Source organism: Oreochromis niloticus, linkage group LG18 (genome assembly GCF_001858045.2).
Source record: "Oreochromis niloticus isolate F11D_XX linkage group LG18, O_niloticus_UMD_NMBU, whole genome shotgun sequence".
In the NCBI taxonomy this organism is placed as follows: Eukaryota; Metazoa; Chordata; class Actinopteri; order Cichliformes; family Cichlidae; genus Oreochromis; species Oreochromis niloticus.
Window position 1 is genome coordinate 29811904 of NC_031982.2, and position 27144 is coordinate 29839047.

A 27144-nucleotide genomic window follows, 5' to 3' on the forward strand; every position below is an offset into this window, starting at 1 on the left:
CAGTTACAAAGTCAAGATCATTGTTTAATTTTTGCAAATTATCATTATTACCACTTGATACGCCTCTAATATCACAAGTCTTTTCCTATATTTGCATATCCACTGGCATACATGGCGTTAGGAAGTGAGCTTTAGAGGAAGTAGAGAGCTTTCTGCTAACTTTGTAAACTTTGCACATGGCCAGGCTAACAGTTCTGTTCTCTTTTCATCAATGCTTCATATAAAAGCAGCTCAGCAGTTTTCCCAAATGTTGACTTATGCTTTCAAAATAGCTGATTAGTCTCACCCAGACTTTATCTTCTTATGTGCCCATCTGCAAAAGAGGCTAATTACCACAGAAAATACACTGAATGTGATCCTCTGATGAAGTTCACAGCTCAGAAAGTACAAAACAGAAAGGAGTCGGGAGAAAATTGAAGAGAAAAGCCATTAAAGAGCTTTTGATTATATATTTTTGTTGAACTAAACTAAGTGTACCGTAAGAGTTTTTAATGATCCATAAAGAAAAATCCACCACTTTTAAATAAAAATAATGAGAAATACTGGACTGGGAGTTGGTGATATAAAAGTCTCTAACCTCTTCGCCCCTGAGCCACGTGAAATATAGTGAGGGATAGTAAAACAGTCTAATCATCCGTCATCCGGCCACCGCAGTCAGAAATGTAAACAGATGGAGACAGTTTATGTGTGTGAGCCTCAGCTGGGACATACTCAATACAACATTGTAAATCTGGTGATGTATTTTAATGTTCTGAGTAAATAGTTTCTATGCAAATCGTGTCAGATGTTATGATAGTATACAGTACCATTAACATGGGAACATTTGTAGCACATGTGCTTGAAATATTTAACATTTTCAAATTTTGAAGTATATCAATATTAGTCCGACTCCTCCTTTAGTCTGCTTAGAGAGAATAAGCTGACCAAAAATGTAAATAAACAAATAAACAAATAAAAGAACTCATCATAGACTTGTGAAGCTGCGGGATAGACCCCCTCCCCATCTTGATAAATGGAGACTGTGTGGACCACAGATTAGAATTCCTGGAAACCTATTGTTCAGTCTGCTCTCCCCTGACCTACCACATGTTTGAGTTACATGTCACTCCTCTATATATTATTTTATCATATTTTATGCGATATGTCACTTCACATGCCAATACCATGACTTGTGCAATAGCCGTGGGCAGGGATACATGTGGTATAGCTACCTCTTTTATACTGTGTACAATTTATTTAAATGCAATTTATTTAATATCATATTGTAACATTGTAACTCTAATGCATGGAGCAGGGGTGGTACTCTCATCCAGTCCCATTACATCCTGAATATAATGACCATGAAAGGTTTCACATCATGTTTTTAAAATAATAATAAACATCAACTCTGCATGTGTCATTTAAAATGGCAGGATCATTTTATTACATTTAAAAATGGTTTGATTCTGTAGCAGCAGGTGAACATAATTGTTAACAACCTAATATAGGTTTATGCTGCTATTTAAAAAAAATACTCATATTGTAACTTCCTCGAGTTATGAAATTTCTTATGAGAATAAGAATAATAATCTGATGGGTATTCCTTTCAATCCTCTACTGGGAATGTGCAAGGAAATATGCGAAGAATGATGTCGACTTCACCGTTTTTCTGTACATATACACTTACTGGCCACTTTGTTAGGTACACCTGTTCATCTGCTCATTAATGCAAATATCTAATCAGACAATCACGTGGCAGCGACTCAACAGATGTAGGTATGAAGACATGGTCAAGACAAGCTGATGAAGTACAGACCAAGCATAAGAAAGGGGTATAAAGGGGATGTAAGCAACTTCAAAGATGGGCTGGTCCAAGTATTTCACAAGTGTCTCCAGGCTTCACAAAGAATCATCCAAAAAATAGAAAATTTCTAGTGAGTGGCATTTCTCTGAACAAAAATACCTTGTCAGAAGTCAGAGAAGAAAGGACTGCTTTGAGCTGATAGGAATGCAAATATAACCCAAATTACCGCTCGTTACAACCAAAGTTTGCAGAGGAGCATCTCTGAATGTGCAACACATTGATCCTTAAAGCAGATTTGCTATAGCAGCAGACTGCACCGGTTGTCACTGGGTAATCGCTGACACTGGTAGTCTTGTGTACTAAGAAATGGGAAACTGAGGCTATAGTTCGTACGGACTCACCAGAACTGGACAATATAACGTAATATTTCTTTGTCCCATGAGCCTCAATTTGTGCTGCGACTTTTGGATGGTAGGTCAGAATTTTCTGTAAACAACATGAAAGTATGGAGCCATCCTGCCTTGTATTAAAGGGTCAGGTTTGTGGTGGTGTAACACAATTAATCCTTATAGCTTGTTTTTTCTTTTCTTGACATACTTTGAGCCCCCTAGTACCAACTGAGCATCGTTTCAACACCATAACCCACCTGTGTGTTGATGTCCATCCCCTATGACCACAGTGTACCATCTTCTGAGTGAAAGTCACCAGATCCAACAGAAGCATATTTGAAATGTCTGCAGTGATGTTTCTATTAGCCTAAAACCAGAACAACCTGAGCAAACTTTCCCCTTCCATCATTAAAGTTTAAACTACGCATCTATGTCTAAAATGCGCAAAAGTCTGCATGCATAATCCACAGTTTGTGGTCTCATCTATGAAAAGCCCATAAAAATATTATTTTTTATGTTCAAGCCCAAAACACAGTTTGCACAGCATTAACGAGTCTGACTTTCCTCCTCTGTGATGTGAGTTTGGATGCTCCTGCTGTGTTAATTAAAGCTCAATGACACGAACGAGAGCAAAAATTTAACACGGCTGAAATCCTCTGCGGGGTCAAATCTGCTGGGGAGAGCAGTTTTATTATAACTAATCTCTCAGGATCTTATTTGATGCTGTAGCCCCGCTAATGTTTTGACACAAAACAGTTGACATTTAACTCACTCAGCCCTGGTGAAAACCAAGAATCTCACATTTGACCTTTAAAAGTACCAAAAATGTTTCTAAATTGACCTTAAGTTAATTTGATTCTGAGGTCTATTCAGTGCTGATCACTTAAATAACATTTCAATAATATATACTGTAATACACATGATTGCCCTCTGTCTATCATCATATTTAGTGTTTATCCTCGGCGTTAGTTAGCCTATTTATCTTTTTGGTTACTTCCACTCAACCTGGTCAGCAAACATGGGTGGCTGTGTCGGCTGGGGGATATTAGCCAGTGTATTCCCACTGCTGGTCCCAAGCCTGCATAAATGGGGATGGCAGTATCATGATGGGCATGAAATGTGCAGATATATCCGCTGTGACGACCTCTCTAAAGAACGGGCATGAAAAAAGAAGATAATTCCCAGTTCTATGATGGCTACTTTTTCATACTTCTTGTTTTAGTTTCATGTGCTGCTTTTGCTTACATGTATCCTTCAAATCTTCTAAGTGATAACAAAGAATCAATTACAACTAATACTGTAGTAATAGTCTTCCTTTTATCTGGTAAGACTAGCTGGACTGGTGCAAGTCTACATTATTACATAGTGTCGATGTGCATGTGTAGATTTTTAAAATGTTTCAAATGTCAGAATGAGGAGGGGTTACACAGCTCCACAGAAGGAATAGAAAGGGTCTCATGTATTGCTCAGTCCTCTACCCTGGGGCAATGAACCTTTTACTGTGTGTGCTGCAGTGACCAATCACCAGACTCAGTTTGTTTCAGGTTGTGTAGCCTCAGCTGCCTTCATTAAACACACTGCCACATAAAATAAAAGAGTTTATTGAACCAGCTGACAAAGTAAAACAAAACAAAACAAAACCTCATGTATCAAATATGAAAAATATGGAAAACTGTGTAAAGAACTGATCAGAAACTTTGAATTCAGCAAGTTTATTGTAAGCCACACCGTGTGGCATGAATCAAATAAACTTGGATACAACAGCAAGTTTGATGTATTATTACCTTTATTTTTTGACACTCGGTCTTTAGATGGACAACTTCAAACCTCTTCTCAGTCAACTTGAGCTCGTGGGTTTGAATGCAAAACCAAAGATATGACAGATTCTTTCACACTGGTCATTTTACATCAGGGGCAGCTTGTAATCACAAAGTCTATAACTTAAATGTCATGTTGTGATCCCTCACTGACTTTGCCACCACCGAACACATCATTTGTGTTAAAATTGTGTGAAATAAAGTGCCAACCAACTCTGACATTTGCGAGTATTTGGAAACTTTTGGATGTCAAATTGAAGTAAAAATGGAGTTTTAGCAAAGTTTTCCTTCAAAACATGTCTGTGACTGAAGGAGGTTAATGGAATATATTTGCCCACTTATACATAAGTCACTTTTAAAAACTCACTGCATGAAATCCAAAAGGCTCATTCACCCTTTACTTTGTACTGAATGGGAAATTTTTAAAAAAGACCATAAAGCAGAGAAAGACGACTTCCCTCCAGATGTGTACTGCTGTGCTTTTGCTGCCTGGTCACTTAAAAACTGGTCCTCTGATGTGTTTTTATGAAAGCGCTCAGAGAAAGCATGGATCACTTAGCGGGTAGATGGAGTTTTCTTCATGCACCAATGAGTTCAAATCTGTGTTTGAGCTATTTTACCCAAAGACATTTGTTCTCTCACTCTTTCATCTCTCCTTCTTTTTTGCCCTCTTTTGCTCTCTCTGTCTGTTATTTCTTGTCTTTTACGACTTTTCGTCTTACCATCGCCCCCTCCACCACCCCTCCACCCCCTGGCTGTTCCTCTTTTTAGCACTCTAAAGGAAGGATGGTGTCTGAATTTAGCATTTTCGTCTTGCAGATTATTTACAGAGAGGTTATGACAAGAATAAGCTTTGGTTCCTACATCTGGAAGCCAGGCCAAATTCATAAAGGAGGGAAGTGTAAGCATTTCAGAAGCAAGGACCCATACACGGGAGACCAGGCGATGAGTTCAGCAGAGGTGGCAACAGTACAAACATTCATCACTAAAGTAAAAGTACAGTGTTAAAAAATACAGATACTGATTCATCAAAAAGCAGCTCTTCCACCAGCTATTTGGACTGCTGAACCTTTACCTTCTATGTTAATACAATAATAATTCCCTAATAAATTCCTAGTTGCTTAATAAAATATTAAGGGACAGGAAACTTCCTTCACATTAATTTCTAACTATACTGAATATTTTCAGCTTGAACGTGTGTTGTGTTGAACACCAGGAGAGAAAAATGAAGCAAAAAAAAAAAAAAAAAGAAGACGAAGAAGAAAGAGCTCTGGTTTCTGTTGTTCACGTTGATTTTACCTCCTCTTCTAGCTAGCTAGATTGTGCCACAGCCACAACTTATTCTGCACCTCCAATGCTGTTCCGGATGATTCTGACCAACTTTAATCCCTGCGTATAGTACAATTATTAATGCATAAATTATATGATTTTTCATTTGAATATGTTTCTTTGATCTCTGTGTCTTTTACGACAGTCGTATGATAAGGACCAAAGTAATGAGAGTAAAATACTGTATAAAATACTTAAGTAGAGTACAGATACCTGAAAACCTTCCCATCTGTGGAGTTTTTAATCTCTCTAATATAGAAGTTAATAACATGTAAAAAAAAAGTGAGTCTTTTAACAGGAAACAGGCAATTGCACAAAGAGAAAGTAATATGACATGAAGGCAAGAAGGATAAATAAATATTGTATGATATACTGCAATAACATAACAATAAAACACATAAGGAAAAGACGTGGAAGTAAAACAGGAAACAAATGTGACGATAAAACAAATAAAGACAGAAAATAAATGTAGAATAGACTCAAAGATGACTGCATAGCAAGAAATAAAGAATGCAAGGGAAGGATTAAATGGAATATGGAAAAAATAAAATCAATATGAAAGTGAGCATGGAACAAGGAAATGCAAAATGAAAAACAGGAAATAACATGAAAAGAAAAAACAAATTAAAAAGTGTGAGCTTCAAATTTTCATGTTCTTTCTGTCTTGTTTCACTGTGGATGACGGTCATTACAGAAGTGCACTCAGTTGGGGAGAAGAGGAGGATTATCTCTGAAGAAGCTCATATCCACCCCCTCCTCGTCACACAAACAAGTTAATAAGAAAAACAGATTTAATATGTTATTGTATTAAAAGGTGTGTGTGTGTGTGTGTGTATGTCATGCTCGTGCAGCATGGATGTTTAGCAGGGGTGTTGGGGAGGAGAGGTGCGTTTAGTAAGCACACCGTCTCCATTCATCTGTTGCTAAAATGCCGATATGACTGCTCAGTTTGCCATCAGCACTTTCACACCCATTAAGGCTCATGCTTAAGAGCTTGGAGAGATATTCTGGTCAACAGTCTGTTTTGTTTCTTGGGGGGTGAGTAGGAGTTTTTTTGTCTTTCCTCCCAATTTTGTCTAAATCACCATCTTTGTCACAGATTCTCTTTATAGCTTTTATGGTCAATTTTCTTTCGGTCTGGAAAGTGTCAGGCTTGGTGTGCCCAGGATTAATGCATCTGCTTTTTGCAGATGATGTGGTCCCATTGACTTCACTGACCACTAACTTCAAACTCACCCTGGGGGAGTTTCCAGTCAAGTGTGAAGTGAACAGATAAGAATTACTGCTTCCGAGAACGTGGGCCTCAGCCATACAAGTGAAGAGTTTAAGCATCCCGGGTCTTGTTGAATAGTGGGGGGTGAGCAGAGTGGGAGACTGACTTGACTCACTCTTTGAGAAAAAGGGAGGAGCTTCATCATTTTGGAGGCGCTCAGAGTAGACGTGTTGCTGATGTAGCTTGAAGGTCTGACTGGGCACCTCATGGCATGTCCATTTGGGAGAAGGATTCCCCGGGGAAGACCCAGGACATGCTGGAAGCATTGCATCTCCTGGCTGGTCTGGTGACACCCCAGTATCCCTCCAGTGTTGTGGTCTGTATGTCTGCCAGTGTTTCTTAACACATCCGGCTGAAACACCAACATGTTTATGCAATGGTGGCGACTCAGTTTGTCTACCTATCTGTAGTCGACCTAATGGGTCTACACCTGAAAAGTGCTTAAGGTCAAGGTTGAGGTCATACTCCTCCCAGAGTATTGGTCAGATTATAGAGATGAGTTTGTCCTGGATAAGACTGTTTCCAAGCCTCCTTGACCTCTCAATCGATTCTCTTTCTCATCAGTTTGTGCAGTACAGCCAACCAATGACAGTAAAGCTTATAACTTTATATCGTTATGTGACACATTACAATAATCTTTGTATAGTGATGGATCATGAGCCAGAGGAGCTACTGCGCCACTGAGGCAACAACTTCACACTGCTTGTGCATCCACTCACAAATGCAAAATGTACTTTTAGCAAGTGAGAGGTGCTGCTGCCTTTTTTGTATGTTTGTTTCTAAAGAGGAATTTTAAATTTCTAAACCTAACTACCCACCGTTCACAGGCCCAGGATGCAAAGGAGATTGGGACAGCATAGCGTGCTGGGAGCGAGCTGGGTTTGGAGAGACCGTGACCATCCCCTGCCCTCGAGTCCTCAGGACTGTGTTTGGCAGAGAAGGTGAGTACGGTCAATTAATAAATAAATGTAAAGGATCTCTTTTACTGATGTTTTTGTGTTTCTGCAGATAAATAAGTTGAGGAAAAATGACATTTAAAAGTTGAAATTTTGGTAGCTATTTGCCTAAGCTGCTGATCACATGACTATAGTCTTATATTAACATAACACTGGAATGTATGAACTCACTTAGGCCATTGTTATAATTTCTGTGAGTGTAAACTTCAGTTTTACTGAGGTCAGTTTTGTCATTAGAGGTCAGAGTAACAATTTGTTGCAATCCTGTCCTAATCTCCCCTCACACTGAAGGCAGGACTAAACGCTGGACTGCCATGAAAACACGGACATCAGAGTTAAAAAAAACCTGATGTGTTTATACATTACTTGAGCATTCTTCTGCTCCATTACTTTTGTTTTGCAGCTGCTTTACAAAAACATTCACGCACAAAACATACAATGAAATTTGGAGCATGAAAAGAAGCAGACCTTTTTGTTCTTTTTGTTGAGAATTTCTTCCTCCACTTGTTCACTTTCTATGAGGCTGCTCCTGATATAATGATACCAGGCTTTAAATATCTGCAGATAACTTTTAACATTATCTAGAGCTTCACTTAAGTCACTCACCAGATGGGTTCAGCGTTAATACTCAAGGCTCTCTGTCCCTGTTTGACATTGTTCATCTCCCAGTAGTGTGAATGTGTGCAGTCAGTGGATTCCCTCCTGAATCCATCAGATTTTCCAGCCAGTGACCAGATGGCAGTTTGGGTTTCCGCTCTGAGTGTGCTCTGATTTACATTGATGACTAAACATTATGCAAGCACCCAGCGGCTTGTTCGGAGCCAAAGCTCACCCTGACGCTTCCCCTGTCTGGGACAGATCCAGACACCCTACAGTTATTACGTTTTACTGAAATGGTAAAGACACCATTCATCCTGGAGTTATTGAATACTTTGTTTTCTGTCATCTAAATGAAACTACTGAGAAAGCCAGAAATTAAACTTTGAAAGAGAAACTCTTTATTTAGTTTTAGTCTACATACTCGCCTTCATACATAACGAGAGGTTGTAAACAGAACTAAAAAAAAGTTCAAGTGAAATAAAAATAAAAACTAATCAGAAAATATAAAACAATAACAACTCAGAAAATAAATGACTTTGCAACATTAAATCTGCACAAAAAATGACAACTTGTCACTTGTACCCCACACAAACTACACAACTGAGTGGTGTGTCAGTGTCCATAAAACTGATGAACCAGCACTGCACAATTTGAACATTTTAAGAGAAAAATTTCCCGACCCAACAAAGAATTGTCCCCTAACTCTTCCCAGAGTTTTGTTCCAGTTTGTCATTTTTTTACCCCACTTTTATACTAAATGTCTCCAATCTTAGAAGCCTGTTTTCTTTACTTTACTTTACTTTTTTTTTTTGCAGCAACAAACAGCTTTTACAACTGAAAAGATTAGATGACTGATCAGTAAACTGAATTAAAAAAAAAATATTTTATGCTTTTCATGGCCTCCTAAATGTGAATATTGTGTAGTTTCTCAGATATCAAAAATAGCCATAATAAAAAAAAGTTCATCAGACAATTTAATTATTTAAGTATTTCAGTCAAAAGCTGTGAGCTGGTCTGCGACTCACCATCGGTTTAGAAATTTTGGTATTGTCACACTATGGAAAACAATAGTTGGAGACGACCAAAATAACTACAATGAACCTCTTCAAAGTGACTTTGGTGTCTGTCAGTCTGCTATCATTTGTGATTAAATTCAAACTGACAATTACATGCAGTCTGTTTGTGATAATGTTGTATTTAACTGTGGTAAATTGGCTAAGGTTATAAATCACTTGCTGTCTACACACACAGAAATTCACATTTCAACTACTTTATTTTCAGTTTCATATTGATTTATACAAACCCAGGGGCGATTCTAGGATCAGAGCTTTGGGGGTGCTGAGCACCCAGAGCTGCCCAGCCAGGCAAGATAAACTTTACTCGTCACGATGAGACTTCTTCCCTGTCTCTGTGAGTCCCTGCATCCTTAAATGTCTCCAGTTGTCCCAAGTTCTCTCTGACTGTCTCCTGGGTGCATTTAAACCCCTGTTCCTCCCTGTCCTCATCGTCTGTTGTCTTCATCTCCGTTTTCAAGTCATCATAATTTTACCATCTCTGTGCAAGTCTGCAAATTTCTTTCTTAAATCATAAGATTCTTAAATTCATCAAGTCTCTCTGTGCCTGGGTCCTCGTCTCAAAACATGACCTCACTGTTTTGTACATTTTAACACAATTTAATCCTCACATTTGTGAAAGAAAAACAAAACACTTTTTTTTGAAAAGTCTGTAACAAAACCATCAAATCTGATAAAGGTTATTTAAATGATGCAAAAGAAGAATGGATTGGAATAAAAAAAATACATATCCTAACCTTAATTACTGGGGGAAAATGATGAATGATGCTCATAGTGAGTAAGAAGTAAACTGAGTGCATTTGAACAGAGATTCACTTTTAATGTGTATGTATAATATAATACAGATACATAAAAAACACTCCCGAAACAGAATAAATTATTACAAATAAAAATCTTTACTGCAGATACTAATTTTACTAATTTAATAATACTAATTTTGTGTTGTAAGATTTATGAGTTTCATGCTTTCATAGTGGTACTTGGGAGAGCTTGACATTTTCCCAATGGTACACACTGTAAAAAGTTTGAGAAACACTGATAAGTGTATGTGTGCTTTTGGAAAACATTTAAAGCTGCTGTACAGAATCTTTGAAACAAGCTTAAAACATTTTTAGAATATAAACAGAGCACTCTGCTTCTCTTTACAGCTCCTCACTCCACCAGGGCTGTTTGGCACTTTCTGATACTGTACTGCGGCAGTCATACAGACAACTGGACAGTCCAGTTGACCTACCTATTACTGGCTGAGGTTTTAGTAGAGTTGTGGCTGAACCACATAAAAATATATCATTAATTTTAATCTCCCCAATCAATGATAATGTTATGTTGGAATGTTGTTAAAGAGGGTCAAAAATGTTTCAACCCAGTTTGTTTTGCAGATTCTGTATAGCAGCTTTTATATAGGGAGAGCACAACTTCCAGATTGTGTGAGTAAAATCAGGTTTTTTCTCTTTGTCAGTTTAATAGTTTCTGTTTTGCCTGTCACTGTTCCCTGTCTGTTTTCTTACCTGGTTCTTCCTGACCTTGTACTTTCTCCTCACGTTCCCTCTTTCCTCTCTCCCTCTTTGGACTGACAATCATACACAAATAGATTGTTTTCAATTAGATGAAAAATTACATTAATATGAAAAAATACCATTAAGATCAGTAACAAAAAGGCAAATAACCAAACCACATGAACATCTAATAAAAGATATGAATATTGAAACACTGATCCAACATTATTTTTGATTGACTGATCATTTGATTTTACACTTTTACCTGAATGTGGCTCCTTTTTTTGAAAAAACTTCCTTATATCCATTATGAACCTGGCAGCCTCTCTGTACACAAACACACACACACACACACACACACACACAACAGGAGTTATAAGGTTAATGGGCATTCAGTCAGTTAGCTAGTTAGTATCCATTTCAAACAGGACAGTGGTAACAACAGCAGGCTACGGACAATTTTAAGTGTTAGATTTTAAATAGGCTGTATACATTTCAGTGGGAGCAACAGGACGGTCAAATGTCGCTGATTTTACTACAGAGCAGGACGGATTGTAGGGTAGCAAACATCGTCGGAAAACATGTTTTCAACACTGCAGGTTACCTGGGTGTAATGTTTTTCAGCTAAAAAGAAACATGTTATGACTCCTACCTAAGTGTATAAAGAGTAACTGAAGGTTAAATGCAGCTAATATGTCCTGTTTTAAGCCAGGCACTTACACCTCCGCTCAGCTGCGTCTCAGCCACTCTGGCAGCAACGGTGCTAGAGCCAGAGTAGGGGAGAGCCGAGCTGGAACAAACCATTTTTGGGGGGGGTTATCTATACTTTTGTTGTTAAAATGATATGTCTCAACCAAGTACTGTATGCTTTTTATATTTTTAGCAGTGTGTCACACAGACAGCAAATATTGTCCAAAAAAAGTAAGAAATCTTTGGGGGTGCTTTGATTAATTTTTGATTCATTCATGAAGCACCCCCCAAAATGGGCTAAAATCGCCCCTGTACAAACCACAACATAAGTTGCTTCAAGGCACTTTATATTGTAAGATAAAGACTCTTCAATAATAAAAAGAAAACTGAGAAAACCCCAACAATCATATGACCCCCTATGAGCAAACACTTTGGCGACAGTGGGAAAGAAAAACTCACTTTTAACAGAAAGGAACCTCCAACAGAACCAGACTCGTGGAGGGGCGGGGCCATCTGCTGCAACGGGTTGGGGTGAGAGAAGGAAGACGGGATAAAAGACATGCTGTGGAAGAGAGCCAGAGAGTCCTCACCAACTCACAGTCACCAAACAACAAGATGGATGAGCTACGACTGTGGATTACCTCGCGCTGTTTGGATGTTGCTCCTTGTTTTGCAACTGCTCCTTTATATGGCATATATAACCTGTATATAACTTGTACAAATCTGTGTGAATACTTATGTTATTACATACATTCCCTGTGTAGGTACCTTAGCCTAAGTCTACTTTTTGGTTTCTCTTTATTCTCTCTATTCTAAAAGAATTTTAATGTAAAAATCTACATGCTGCTAATGGAGAGATGCCAAACTGTCTTTCATTGTTCTTGTAAAAGTGACAATAAAGATCTATTCTATTTAGAGTCCACTCAGAACTTAATTTGAAACCGAAACAGAATTTTGCAGGATGGTAAATTAGCAGCAAAATGAACTAGGTGCTCAACAAATTTGCTTTTATCAGGAATTAAAACCAGAATACAGTCAGTTGATAGCTTTGCTGACTTGACTGCCTCAGACTGATTGCAACGTGTTGCCAGTTTAGTTTAGAAATTACACGTCAATCATTCGCAAACCAATTCACCAGTTTGACTACAGTGATTGTAGTCGGTCTGAGCTGGACTGCAGTTGTCTGAAGACATGTTGCCTCCCACCAGACAACTTGTGCAACTGACTTTTGATTCAAAATGGTTGCCAAACAATTTTGCGCAATCAGCAGGCAACCACCGTGTGACAGAGCCATGAAGGATTTTATGGATTTAACCAAACAAGTAAATGCAAGTAGAGTCTCTTCAGTCAAACTATTATTTAAGAGCAGTTCATATTTAGGTTGGTTTTCATGCAGAAATAAACAGTTTGAGTCTTCTGATTTTTTCACATGCTTCCTATAATCCTGTAAAGGTGAGAGTTTAGATGGAAAAATCTCAACGTTTTCCTGATTTTTTAAAGAATTTAATAATTAAAAAGTCAAGTAAATCTTTAATAAAAATTGGCAGTTGAATCCATATTGAAAGCAGTCTTTTCCCCTGCATTTAAAGCTTTATTTTTTATTTTTCAGGCACACTGTGCTCATTATACTTAAACAAGCTGAGCGCCGTCACAGTGTGACGTTAATACTTTTACTTCAGTCAAAGATCTGAAAACTCCCCCCACCATTTTTCTCAACTGCATGCTGTATTTGCCAAAGCTTTAATCCACATCACTGGCTGACTTCTGCACATCAGTGACCACTTGTATTCAAGACTGCTGTTATATTTAGAGCGAACACAACAGTGCACGCAGCTCAGATGTTGCAAGTAATCGTGCTGTACATGCAAATCACTGTTGCTTATTGAATCGGTGTCTTAGATTGGACTGTGTCTCCCCCCTCTGTGATACAGTGGACCGGGTTTGTTGAGTGTGTAGTGAGGCAGAAGTATGCTGATATTACTTCCAGTCAGTGCACAAATGATGCTTCGTGCTTTTTACAGTGGATTCTGGGAATTTACAAAAGGAGGATGAACTTGCCGTGCCCTGCAGAGATTTTGGCACTGGCACCCCCCTGCAAGTTTGCCTCAGGGGTTCACTGTCTGCTGTGCATGCCAGTCATTTCAGACACAAGGATGGTGTTTTTACACTGTGGGAACATAAGCAATAACCTAAATTTTGTGACAATTTGTAATGCAAACTTTCCATTTTTAACATTTTGGGAATGTGCATGCCTGACGGCTCACTCTAGATTTTCATGTGACTTTCTGTCCAGTAGCATCTGTCAGTGTAACATCTACTGTAGGCTATAATATCCTCTCATTCTACATGACAAATCATTTTGACTGGCTCTCATATGTCATGCTTTACAAAGATATTTTTAGCATCCAACTTCACAGCGGCCACTCATTTTTAGTCTGTTGGTTGCTCTGAAGAACTGTTGCTATCATTCAGAGTACTAAAATTCATTGAAACACTGATATTTTCATGCTACAAAATGCTTCTATCAAACTGAAATGAGTGACTTACAATAAGTTTGCTCAGTTAAGAGTTGAGTGAATATGGCTTGGAGTGCTGGGATGAGCAAACCTAACAAAAAGAGAAAATTCTAAGGGTGCCCTGCTGCCAGCAAATCACCAGAAAAAGTCAGACTATTAGTCACTGATGACATCAGAGATGCTGGTGTGATTTAAATGTGCGTTTAGTTTTTCTTATTTTTGGCTCAGACTCAGTATAGATGACCAACTATCAAGGTCCTCCACGGGAATAAACCTTAAAATTGAATTAAATCAGGGATGAGAAACCGAGCTTCACTTAGGGCTACAAATGGGAAATGAAAATCGCATTAAGCTTTTAAAATGTGAGCTTCATACAACCATTTCACCTACAAGCTGATACATACAAAGCCCTCAACCAGTCTACAAAAATATTTGTCTTCATGACATTTAGTGAAGTAAAATAAATCATACAAGAACACTACCAAACAGCCATTTTGAAACCTGTTTCACGTGCCTAAATTTAATTGAATGTAACCAAACAATCCTGATGTGCTGTAAAACAAAGTAATACATTTTCATATGAGGCTTGTACATACTTCTTGTCTTCTATGACTTTATGTCTTTGCAGGGATTTGGATTCAGAGTTCATAAAGACATTGCAAATTGTGTTCTTTGAAGATGTGTTGCAGTTAGCCATAAAACACTCAGATGTTTGGACAGTGGGAGGAGAATGGAGTGTGAGGGAGGAATCTCCTTTTTGCCAGTTGGTTCTGATTTTATGTGCAAAGTTTAATGAAAACTTACAGAAAGGAAAGATTGTTAAACAAATGAAAATGACAGCCACATTAGATCAGGGGTTCTTAGGGAACAGCATCGACCGGTGAGCAGGTAGAGAACAAACAAAGACTCTGACCCCTCTGATTGGGGTTGGACAATGAATCAAAGAACAGAGGCAAAAAACCCCGGAAAACATTAACAAAACCTGACACAGTCACACCTACACTTTTTGTTCTGTTTGCTAAAAAAGGACAAAGCAGGAAAAAGGGGTCTGTATTAATTTTTGACCGTGCTTATTGAGAAATAGAGACTGAGTTGTGTGTGCATTTCTTCTCCTGCAGGTAACATTAGCAGAAACTGTACAACAGCTGGATGGTCTGATGTTTTCCCAAACATAACCAGTGTGTGTGGGGCAGACACGAGCCAGGATAAGGTACAGTAAACATCTGAACTGCTGCTTTTTGTTCTTTTGTGTGTCGTAAATGTCACCTGGATGTTAACGAATTCTGACTGTGGAACAGGAAAAGAAGCTGCGACCCAACATGGACCATTAGTGGCCCCTAATTGACGAAGCCCGCGGGGTTGGCTGTTAATTAACACCAGTTAGTGGTGAAAGACTGCTTCTTTAAAAGGTCAATATGCCCAACAGTAGAGTGATACGTGTTTAAATGTGAGCAATTTGGTGTCTGCGCGCTCTGCTGTCTAGTTTTTTGTGTCGTTTAATGGACAAAAAACACCATCAGCCTTCCTCTAGAAGCAATTTGGTGTTAAAGGGTCGTCATTTTATGTTTCCCAGAATATCTGTATAATAGCAGCCATTTATCTAGGTAGGAAATTTTCTGAATGGCTGTCAGGTCATACAGTTTAACTACACTGCCACTGTAAGATTGCTTTGGTCGAATTATATGCATTTCAGACAGTCGGGTATCTTGGAATAGGAACGGGCCAGTGGTTTGCAAATATTTCTACACACATTGTGTTCATATCTGTACAAAATAGCCACAAGGTGATACGACATGTTGCTGATTCTTCTTTTTCTTCTGTGTTTGGTATCCCAGCTATCTGTAGCATGGCACATGCAATCTTTTTTTAAGATGGTCTCCACTCCACGTGCATATACAGTTCGCAGTTTGCTTTATATACTGTACCACCATGTATGTTTGCACGTTTCAATAAATCACCGCACCTTTTTCCAATTTTCCTTGAAAATGTGAAGAGCTCAAGACTTTTGCACAGCACGCCTTCATCGCTGTATCAGAACTTGGTCTTGTTGGCTCTGGTTTATATCTAGCTCTCTTTTCAAGTAGAGGAAAGCGGTAGAGTTGGATGACTCGAGACCACTTTTACGTGGATGTGCATATATAACTGTAATAATATTGTAAGGTTGTCAAAAAGTCCCAAAACATACCTAAACTAGTCTCAAGACACATGAACAATGAATTTTAGTTGGTCTGAGCACAGAATCTGAAACTTTGTTATCATTATTGTTGCAATTGTAGTTCTGGCAGACTTTTAGTTAAATTATGATTGTAAGAAAAAACTTTGCAACTTTAGTAGGAGTCAAGCAGGACAGCACAGGACATGTGTCTGCAAACAGCATGGCACAGAGTAGTTGGAGGTATGCAGCCAATATCCTGCAGCTCTTCATCTAACAGCTCACTCTAACTGCGTCTTGTTTTTGTTCCATCGCTCCCTGGACATTTTAAACTGATTCATCATCAAAAAATGAACTTTCTACATCAATATTGTGATAGTTTGTGGATCTCAGCTGGGCAGACATGGATATTTACAGAGGAGGAGGATTATGTGGAGTGCAGTGTTTCACTAGATGCTGACCTGAAATAAAATAGCCAAACACTTAGTGCTAAAAAAAGATGCTCCGTTCTTTTAGCACAGTGTAAAAACCTGGCAATGCCATCGCAAACAACTGAGAAAGTGGAGAAGTTGCACTGTCCTCGGAACAACCCCAAAGTGTGGTAAAAACTAGGGATGTGTTCCAGTTGCTTTTGTTAAATCCTTATGTTATACTGGAAGGCAGTGAATTTTATGTATTATTTCAATAAGGTCACTTGAAAGAATTGAACAGGATTTACTTCATGATAAGGTGATTAGATTCCAATGACCCAACACGACAGAATAAAATTCCAGCGGTGATGAGATTTGATGCTGTTGAAGACTGAGGATGGATGGAGCTCTGAGGTGTCTGTGAGGTAGAGATGGGGAGGAGCTGGGCTGCAGAAATGAGAGTCTGAGAGGAAGAATGACAGAGAACGCAGATTTAAACTACACTTGGTCTTGCACGCCTTCTTTGAGCTGATTGGTTCAAAGAAGATGTGCACTAACATGATTAGACGAGAGTAATGATGTCAGTATTGAGACTGCCAGCGTGGGAAAGTGGTAGTGATGTAAAGAACAGGCAAGCACTCTAACGCCTGGGAAAGCAGGCAGATGAGTGATTACACTTCCTCCTTATTGAGCATAAGCTTCACTTTATTTAATTGATGGAGTCCAAACCAAACAAAGAAGAAACAGGCGTCTGTGAGGTTCCCTGCTCATCCTGCATAAACATCAAATTGATTGCACAACAGGAACATTTTAAGGTTTTAACTACATATTGAAATACAGTTACTGAAATGCTGATTAAACAATAGTTTTGCAGGATAGATGTCAAAAAACTTCCTTTACAGTCGTGTTAAGCCTGGGTCGTCCTGACAGGTCACCAAACTGGAGTTTTTGGTGTGGTGTGTGTGGCCTTTTTTGGCCTCTGCTGTGGTAATTGCAGCTCCCCTCTTCTTTTGCGTCTGTGGTTCAGTTCGGGTCACGACTCTGTGTATCCTGAATCGCCCATTGTGCTGGTGCAATTGTTCATCCATCTCTCTTTTCAGTTTTGGCTCTGCATGGCTTCTCGGTTCACACTCTTCCCTTGCTGTGGTTTTTCTGTCTTTCTTGTCTTCAGTATAAGTACTCGGGAATAATACGGCACTGTCGTCGCATCAGCTGTTCATCTTTTTTTGTCATTTTGCATATCAAATAAAGAAATGGATGCTTATATTTCCCATAGTCTCCTTGTATCTCGCTGGAGTGTTTGAACAGGTGTCTGAAAGGGTTCAAAGTTCTGAGAACTTAACATTTTTTCACAAAACACAAATAGAAAGTGAGCTTTTATAATTCAAACAAGAGAGGGAGAAAGAGTAAAACCCTATGAGGAAATAAACCAATACACACTCACTCACTTAAATACACTTTGGTAGGTTGGGAACGTCTCATGGACAGAAGTCATACATTTTCTTTTGCAGTGTAATTAAATTGAGCTGAAATCAAAGACGTTTTATTTTATAAAGGATGAGAAATGTTCTGTTTCATTTCTCACAAAAAGGGGGAAAAATCCAGCTTTTTTCAGGCAGCTGCCAAAAAAAAGTCTTTAATGTAAACTGCTATATGTCTGTGAAGGTTCACAGCCATCCAGACCATTGTAGTCTATGGAGCTTGGAAAGTCCAGATGCTTTTCTTTCCAAGCTCCTTAGTCTTTAATGTAAAGTATGCAGGAGCTTTTTGAACATGGGAATAGCATTCAAGGTAGTTTACAGGTTTTACCAAAGCTCACTGGGGAAAAAATGAACAGAAAGAAAAATTTTGTGAAGCACTTAAATGACTGAAGAAAAAAATAAAAATACAAATGTTAATGAACAGAAATCTCTCAATTTTTACTGAGAAGCATCATCTGCTTTTGCCTGTTGTTATTTGCATTCTTTTCTGGCTGCTTATTGTAGCGTTTTTACACATATTCACTATTGTAGTTTTAGCAATACAAGTTTAATGCTGATGAACAGATGAACTCTTCACCTGGATGTTTGGGCTTCACTGTGCCCAAAGAAATGAATGAATTCTATTTAGATATTAAGCTGTTTTGCATATTTTCAATGAGGTACAAGGAACACATGTATAGTGACACACATATAAATTTTTACTTTGATTAATAACTTTGTTGTTACAGAAATAACAACAAAGTTATTAATACATTATACAAGTTTTTACTTGTGCAGTATTAACATGTAAAGGTGGAACTACAATGTTAATTTCGAACGTCATATTTTTATTCTTGAGCTCTGCTTAAACAGCTTTGCAATACTGAAACTAACCGCTGTGTGAAACAGAGGGTGCGCCTCTGTTTAAGCTAGCTTGTCTCTGATTGGCTGTTTCTCATAAACAGCGCAGGTCTGTGCGCACAGCTTGGGCTGTGTGTCTGAGCCGTTCTGTCTTATTTAATGCTGAGCCCAGTGTAGAAAAGAAATGTCTGTAACTGTTTAGTGTTTAGTGAAGTCTGAGGTTTGGGCTCATAAGGATTACTCGCACATACACTGACAGCAATATTTGAAACTTTGTCCATGTTTATTTTGGGCAGCAGCCATTGAAACAATAAATACATGACATAAAATAAGGAATACGGAAATAAAGAAAAGGCATAAGAGTTTCGTTTTAAAATAAGAATACACTAATTGTAGAAACTGACATGAGCACGTGTTACAGCAGGTGTGGTAATCCAGTTTTGAAGACGATCCTTCCACAGAAATCGCTATATCTGCAAGGTCATCCCACACTAGACAGGAAGTGTCCAGGCTGTCCCTGTGATTTTCACAAAGACTCAAGGTCAAACCATAACATTTTAAAAACTTTTCATTCAGCTGAGTTTTAAAATTTCATTAAAAATATCGAGACCTCGCCAAATAAAGGGGAAAAATATCTTTCTTTGGATGCTTTTCCAGACAGAATAAAGGTTTTTGTTTATAGTTTCCAAGTGTCAGTTTGATCAGATCTGTCTACGACATAGTGGAGATATTGCAGCGAAATGCCATTTAAGCCATATTACACGCTGAAGTGCATCGTGCATGGCTCGCTGTTGCTGCATTTTGGCAGCACCCGGGCAGCAATCCAGGTTTGACACTCAGCGGGAAACTAGAATCAAGATTATTTCATGGTAATACAAGCTGAGTCACTGTCACTGTAGTTTAATGATTATAAAAACATCTAATTTTGCACTTAGCGTTGGACACCAGAGGCACTCACATACTTTTATTGTATAAATCTACATTTCAATGACTTATTTTAAACTGAAGTCAGTGTTATTATGAAATGCAGAAGAAATGTTGAAGTTTCCTTATGATTAGCAGATGCAGTGTTCGTAAAAACAAACACTTTTTACTTTTATGAACAAGGATTTGAGTTATGTTACTGCAGCATGGCAAAGCAGCAGTGAGCTGTCAGACTCCACAATAAAGCATTTAACTGATCAATCACACACATCCACAAATGTGCAATAACACAATGTGCAATAATCTTTCTGGCAACCGTTGTATTTTTCACTCTGTTGTATATAACATTTGTATTCTATTTTTATCCTATTGTATATTTTACTCTATTTATTCTACTGTATATATTATTCTATTTTTATTCTATTCTGTACAGTTGTGTACTGTATTTATTCTTTTTATTTTTTTTTTTTTTTTATTCTAATTGTCCTTCATAACTTTTGCACTGTCCACTTCCTGCTGTGACAAAACAAATTTCCCACGTGTGGGACTAATAAAGGTTATCTTATCTTATCTTATCTTATCTTATCTTAAAATGGGAAACTTCATGTAACATGGTATATTGTCCAGTTTATTACACAGAGAAAAAACATTCTATCATTTAGGTTTTGGTCGGCTGTGCCCAAGTAACATTTAATGCCTGTTGTAAATCCTAATATATTCAACAGTCTGGCATGTGTCAGTACATTCTACTACATTCTTTGGATTTAATTAACTTTTCTATTTGCAGCATTGCTGCTCGTCTCTTCCTGTCTGTATGTGCCTTAAGGCAGATGTATAACACAACTGCTGTTAGTGAATGCCATTAAAATTTCAAACAAAGTTTCTCCTTAATTGAAAAGTTGCAAATGTCTGAGAGAATGTGCCAGAGTTTTTCTGTGTGGTATTGGTGTCTTCACGTCATCACTGAATTCCTAAATAACTCCAAGAATTAGACATCAGAACTTCTGTTTCCTTGTTCTTCTTTTTGTTAAAGGCACTGGATATTTTTTTTATCATGCTGCAGAATCACCTTAGATTTCACTTAAACATCTGAAATGTTTGAACTTCTTGTGCCCTGTGTCACTGGAAAAAAATCATTCCTAGAAGGGTGGGAACCCTGTGAAGAGGTACAGTTGTGGTTGAGGTAAGGAGGAGTGATGATAAATGGTTTGGGACACGTCTCCCGAACAGGACTGGACCTTCCCTTTCTGACTGAAGTCTGGCATCTCGGCTTCTCGTCAAACAAACACTCTTTGATGTTCTTGCCGAAAGAAGCCAGTGGAAGAAATTCAACCTACAGCATCTTTTTCTGAGGAAACAAGATAACAGGACAAACAGAGAGAGAGAGGAAAAGAGAGAGGGAGGGAGAGGGAGCCGCCGACGGGCCATGTATGGTCGGATTTCATTCGTTTTGTTTTCTTTTGTAATGCAACAGATACTAAAATCTTTTAAACAAGGAAAAATGTTGCCCGCTTTTATCCTCCAGCACTAAGGGTGTAATGGGGCTCTGGAAATCTACAAAACACAAAGGCCTTATTGCATCACATCTGTGCTCAAACACAAAGACCCATATTTTATCCTCCAAAAAATCAGACTGCAAATGAACCGAATGTTAAAATTAGACTGTAAACAATAATGTTGTGCTTCGTGATCACGCAGGAGGAGAGAGACCAGACACATTTCTGCATGAAACCCACCTTCTTTGTCGTCAGTTACATGTCACAACAACACATTTTGTATAAATTTTCTGGTATTGTTGTTTCATTATTTACTTTATAATTCTGTTAGCATTTTCTGGTGTTTTTCACATTCTTTCCCGAAACACAAAACTGTGTTACACCTCCCACTTCTTGTGGGTTAAACTAATATCTAAGACATCACTTTTGTCAGTTCTGTACACTGCAAAACATTTGTTTACCCTTATTTGCCTCTTTCTTTATTTCTTTTGTTGTTTTTCATTCTTGTACAAATAATTCCTTGCAGGTATGCGTCCTTGGGTCTTTGCTTTTATGAAACTTTAGCTAGATTGAAGGAAAAGGTCAAATTGCCTGTCACTGCTTCCTTTTTCTAAATTACAGAGTAAATGGAATTTGACCCAGTTAATTAACGCTGACACATTACAAGCCATTTTGCAATCCACGCTGAAAGCAGGTCAGAAGGTTACAGAGAATACAGACCACATGTACTGCAGAGAATAAAATAACTGCCAAACAGCAGTGGGTGATAAACACACCACATAAAGTACAATAGAGCAGAAACAAATTACTTTCAGCTCTTTTCTTCTCTTTGTTCTTTACTCATGAAGTTTATTCAACAAATTATTTAAATTATCTTTTGCTACATTGTTTTTGTTTTCCCTCAGTGCCGCCATGATGTTGATTTTTCTTTCTTTTTTTCTGCAGAGTTTGTTGTGAAGTACAAACAGTCAAATCCACTATAAGATGCACTGAAATAAGTTCTGATGCTTAGTGCTGGTTAAAATCTTTCCAACTGAAGGTTAGCAACATTAGCATTAGTATATTAGGAATGACATGGCAACTTACCAGAAGTAAAACCAGTAAAGCACCCCCTGGTGGCTGTCAGCATTATAGATCAGAAATCCTTCCATAGATATCTGTGTTGCCGGTTGCTTTGTAGTTGACAGTCACCAGCGGACCAAACTTCCTGCATAGGTAACTTTTTAAAGCATTGACGGACCTGTCATATATCTGGGAACAGTATTCTTTGCTGCCATTTGGTATTTGCTCGCCCATTTTGGGTTGCCAACAGTGATCACCTTACTAGGTGGTTGTAGCTCAGGAGGTAGAGCAGGTCACCTTCTGATCGGAAGGTTGGTGGTTCGATCCCTGGCCCTGCGTGTCCTTGGGCTTGATACTAGCCCCAAACTGCTCTCTGATGCATCCATCGGAGTATGAACGTGTGTGTAAATGTAGTTAGAAAAAGCAGAAAGTGCTTGTGAGATTGGGTGAATGTGGCTTGTTGTTGTATATATAGAGTGCTTTGAGTACTCCAGGAGAGTAGAAAAGTGTTATATAAGAATCAGTCCATTTACCTGTGTGTGGTTATAGTCCTCACCACGTCTTTAGCTAAGGTAAGGGTAATGGATAGGGCTTCGGTTTCTCTTACATATGTGTGGATCAAACTGTGCACCAGTCTTCAGTTTTAAATTTTGGTGCCTTTTTTCTCACATGGAGAACAACTTAGCTGTGAATTGAAACGCCTGTCCTGCATTGTGTTCATATATTTTGGCTACTGTTGTGTGACCGCAGCTTCCTCCTGTTCACTTGTTATTCGTGACCCGTTTTGGGTCACAAATAGTGCTGCTGAATCGCCCATTGTGTTGTCCTGCCTCTCTCACTCTGTATCTATTAATCCCGTGCTCTCTCCACCACAACCTCTCTTGTCACTAACGTCCTCTTTTTAATTTGATTTAAACACAAATCTGTGAACTTCCTCAGAGCAAAGTTTGATATCACCAGATCTACAGTTTTTAATAAAGCTGAAATAATAAAAGCAGTCAGCATTAGATTAAGTTCAATTCAATTCAATTTAATAGAATTATTGTTTCTGTAATACGATATATTTTCTTAATTCTTATCTTGTCTAAGGTTTTTCTAATTTGCCTAAAACAGAACAAAGATAAGTAAAAGCAGTGCACTTTAAGTATGATGCATGCAAATATCAGGCATGGTAACACTGATATGGTAAATCATTCCTTATTGAGCTAGTTTGGAATTTCCCAGGAATAAAGCATATCTTATCTTATCAACAAATTAAACACACACTTGTGTACTTGTGTCAACGCCAAATTTCAAAACATTGATTTGTTTAAAGCTCTTTTATCATTGTTTATTCAGCCACATACTGTATATGTTTCTGTCCAGAATTTCTGTTAAATCAAAGTGATTTATTGTGATTACACTTGCCTGCAGTTTGACAGCTGTTGATGCAGGATTGCCAACTCTCACATTTTTGGTGTGAGACACCCGGTGTTAGGTTCTGTCTCACGCTGCCCAAACAAATCTGCCTTTGAATAGAGTCATTTCATCCAAATCTGGAAAACGTTCCCATCTGACCCTCAAGAATTATGTGATTATTTTTCAGTTGCTTTAGTATTTGTAATAAAACTATGGAAAATATTACTTACATACAAGTTTTCTTAACTATAAAGTCAAAGTACATAAAGTTGCATTGAAAATCATCAATTATTTTTAATTTTTCATAATTCAGTAAAAGAAGGGATAATTATATTTAAGTTCTATAAAAAATTGCAATAAATCTTGCAATAGAGTTTCATGAAATAAGTTTTCATGGCTGAGCACCTGATTCCAAGCCTTACATCATCTGGCATTATGCTAAGCATCAGATGCAATAATGTAAAGCACGCTGCCACTGGACATGTGGAGACTGGAGTGACAAATCGCGCTTCTCCATTTGGCAGTCCAAAGATGAGTCTGGGTTTAGTGGTTGCAAAACTTGTCTGACTGTATTTGTTCCAAGTGTAAAGTTTGGTGGATGGGGGATTATGATGCGGGGTTGTTTGTTGGGAGTTCATGCTCCCAACTTTGTGGGAAGAGTTTGGAGATGGCTCCTTTCTGTTCCAACATGGCCGTGCACCAGTGCAAAAAACAAGGTCCATAAAGACGTGGATGAGCAAGTTTGGGGTGGAAGAGCTTGACTGGCCTGACCTCAACCCCAAGACTGCGAGCCAGGACCTCTTCATCCAATAAACACACTCCTAACCCCTGTGGAAAGGCTTCCCAGAAGAGTTGAAGTGATATATTATTATGATATATTAAACCCTGCAGATTAAGAGTGGAATGTCACTCGAGTTCATATGCGCATGAAGGCAGACGAGCAAATACTTTTGGCCATGTAATATGCTTCATAATGTTCAAGTCAATTTGAGGCCTAGTTTAGTGATATGTTTAGGATGCTATGATATACATGCATTAATAATTTAACAAAAGCTCTTTTCTCCTTTGTCTGCAGCTGGTCTTCTACTTGGTCGTGCAGACGTTGTACACTCTGGGTCACAGTCTGTCTTTAATCGCCCTCACTACAGGGTGCGCTATTCTCTGCCTATTCAGGTAAGACTGAATACTAAAATATTATTAAATCAGAACATGAAGATAAAAAAAAAGCAACAGAAAGTGAACATGAAATTAATTACAGTCTTCCTGGAAAGCCGGTCAGTTTAATATGATAATTTAATTTGATTTTAAGTGAACAAGCATAGCCTTATGGCTAATTGTCCACATATTTGTATGTGTACATGTCCTCCTAGTTTTGTGTGGACACATACTGGCATAAAACCAACACAGTGAGGGCATTTCTTTCATGCGAGATATTATTTTAACTTAATATTAGATTCAAGTTTAGAGGAGGTTAAACTCCCCTCAAAGAAGCCACTAACTTTGGCTCTGTTGTATTGTGAAGTTTAGCAGTTTATGGAAAATTACATATATAAAAAAGTACATATTGGTATAAATGTGTAATTTCTATGAAAAAATTTACAAAGAATACTTAATAAAATTTATAGACATACAGGGATAGAATTTTTCATGTGCTGAAATGAATCTAAGACAGTCACATTGTCCAAGCCAAACAAAAGATAAAGAATCATTCTCTTTGTGTGACATATAATTACATGTGCTCATGTGTGATTGGCTTGTACATTTTTGGATCTCAATGAATTGCTTTCAAATGAAACCGTGCAACTTTTTGGAAGGAGCCGTTTGCGTGTGGATTCCTGCTGTGACGAGTGGCTTCATAATACAGTGAAACAAAGGGCCAAACAAAAGCAAATGAGTTAATTGTGTGAACCAGTGCAGTTTGTCCAAAGCTAGCATAATGCTGTTAGTTATTTATGGTTTCAGCATCTTCAGGTTCTAACTGTAGCATCTTTATTTAACATTTACTATGCTATGGTACATTTCTTTCATTACTAATATATGTGCAGGAAGCTCCACTGCACCAGAAACTACATCCACCTCAACCTCTTCTTCTCCTTTATTCTGAGAGCCGTGGCCGTGTTGGTGAAAGACGACATCCTCTTCAACCGAAACTCGCACTGCTCAAACCAGCCATCACTGGTGAGGTCACCACCTCTGTCCTCAGCAAGCAGAGTCATATCCCGAGGGAGGCCAACAATGCAGCACTGAGTACAGAAAGCTACACACTCATGTGTTAACAGCACAACTGTCACAATGGGAAAAATGTTTCAGCGTAGAGCCTGACAAAGTTTAAAGCATGAAATAATAAATGGGAATTAAGTGTGCATGCCTCAGATATGAAATTAACACCTCAAACTGTCAAACGTTCTGCTGTGACAGTTTGTTTTTCTGATTCAAGTAATAATTTTCTGAAGATGGCTCTGCAGTATTTACTGGCAGTTAGCCCATTCATGTGTTCAGTGAGACAACAGCAATCATCCCGTCACGCATGCTCCCTATCTGCTTAGCTGAGAGGGCCAGTAGCCTGCGTGCTTTCTGGTCCTAAAACTGTGGAAGCATGCGGAACATCAGGAAGTGTGGACAAGAAGAAAAAAACCTTTTGCTGCATGCACCACTGAGCAGCTTTCATTAGAAGGCATGAGGAGTTAGGTTGTAATCCGGTACCCAGCCCTCCTAATACACCCGGGATATACAGTGAGCCACACAAACACGGGAGCAAATCCAAAAGCCTGAAAATCCTTAGAGCCTCCGTGGGGCAAACTCTGCACCATCTTCACTGTGTAATAGACACTTTTGGGCTGAATGAGTGAGCAAGAGTATGTGAAACTGTGCCCTAGTGTTGCAATGTTATTTTTATAAGTTAACCAGCACTGATGTGTATAGAAAAGCCTGCATTGCTGCAGAGTTTCATTGCCAAAGCATTGATAATACAATTTTGTCAAAGCTACAGGTGTCTCACAGATACTCGGTATCCCTGGCATTGGTGCTCTGGTGTATACAATTATGGTTATAGTCAGAGTGCTCTAACCTTGCATTCATGTGCTCCTTGGATAGTAGGATTTCCCTCGTTGGAATGAGATTCTTCTGACTTTGTTGTGTTCTTACACTTTTAAAATTGGAACATGAACATAACTTGGGCATTACAAAGACAAGGATATTGTATTTTCCCCTTTGGTTTGCTTGATTAATTAGGATTTATTAGAACTACTATAAACTAGTTCATTCTATTTGGATAGCAATTAATTGTTACGACCTAATACCATATTACAATGCACAGTGAACATTTGAATGGATTTGAATGAAATTTTTCTGACAATAAATCAAATATTTATCTGCAATGTTTTTGTGTGACATCAGTAACTCTCTAACTTTGTTGTCATTGCCTATTTTGAGTTTTTCCCAGCTTGATATGACCTACTC

At 38.3% G+C, this 27144-nt stretch overlaps 1 protein-coding gene across 1 annotated transcript in view; it reads left to right on the forward strand.

Annotated features, from left to right (window-relative positions):
• Positions 1 to 27144, forward strand: part of LOC100690292 (vasoactive intestinal polypeptide receptor 2) — a 74032-nt gene that overhangs the window by 29534 nt on the left and 17354 nt on the right. Inside the window, exons 3-6 of the mRNA XM_003447442.5 lie at positions 7419 to 7532; positions 15041 to 15132; positions 24761 to 24858; positions 25731 to 25863. Coding sequence (XP_003447490.1) covers positions 7419 to 7532; positions 15041 to 15132; positions 24761 to 24858; positions 25731 to 25863 — 437 coding nt within the window. The remainder of the gene's footprint in view (positions 1 to 7418; positions 7533 to 15040; positions 15133 to 24760; positions 24859 to 25730; positions 25864 to 27144) is intronic.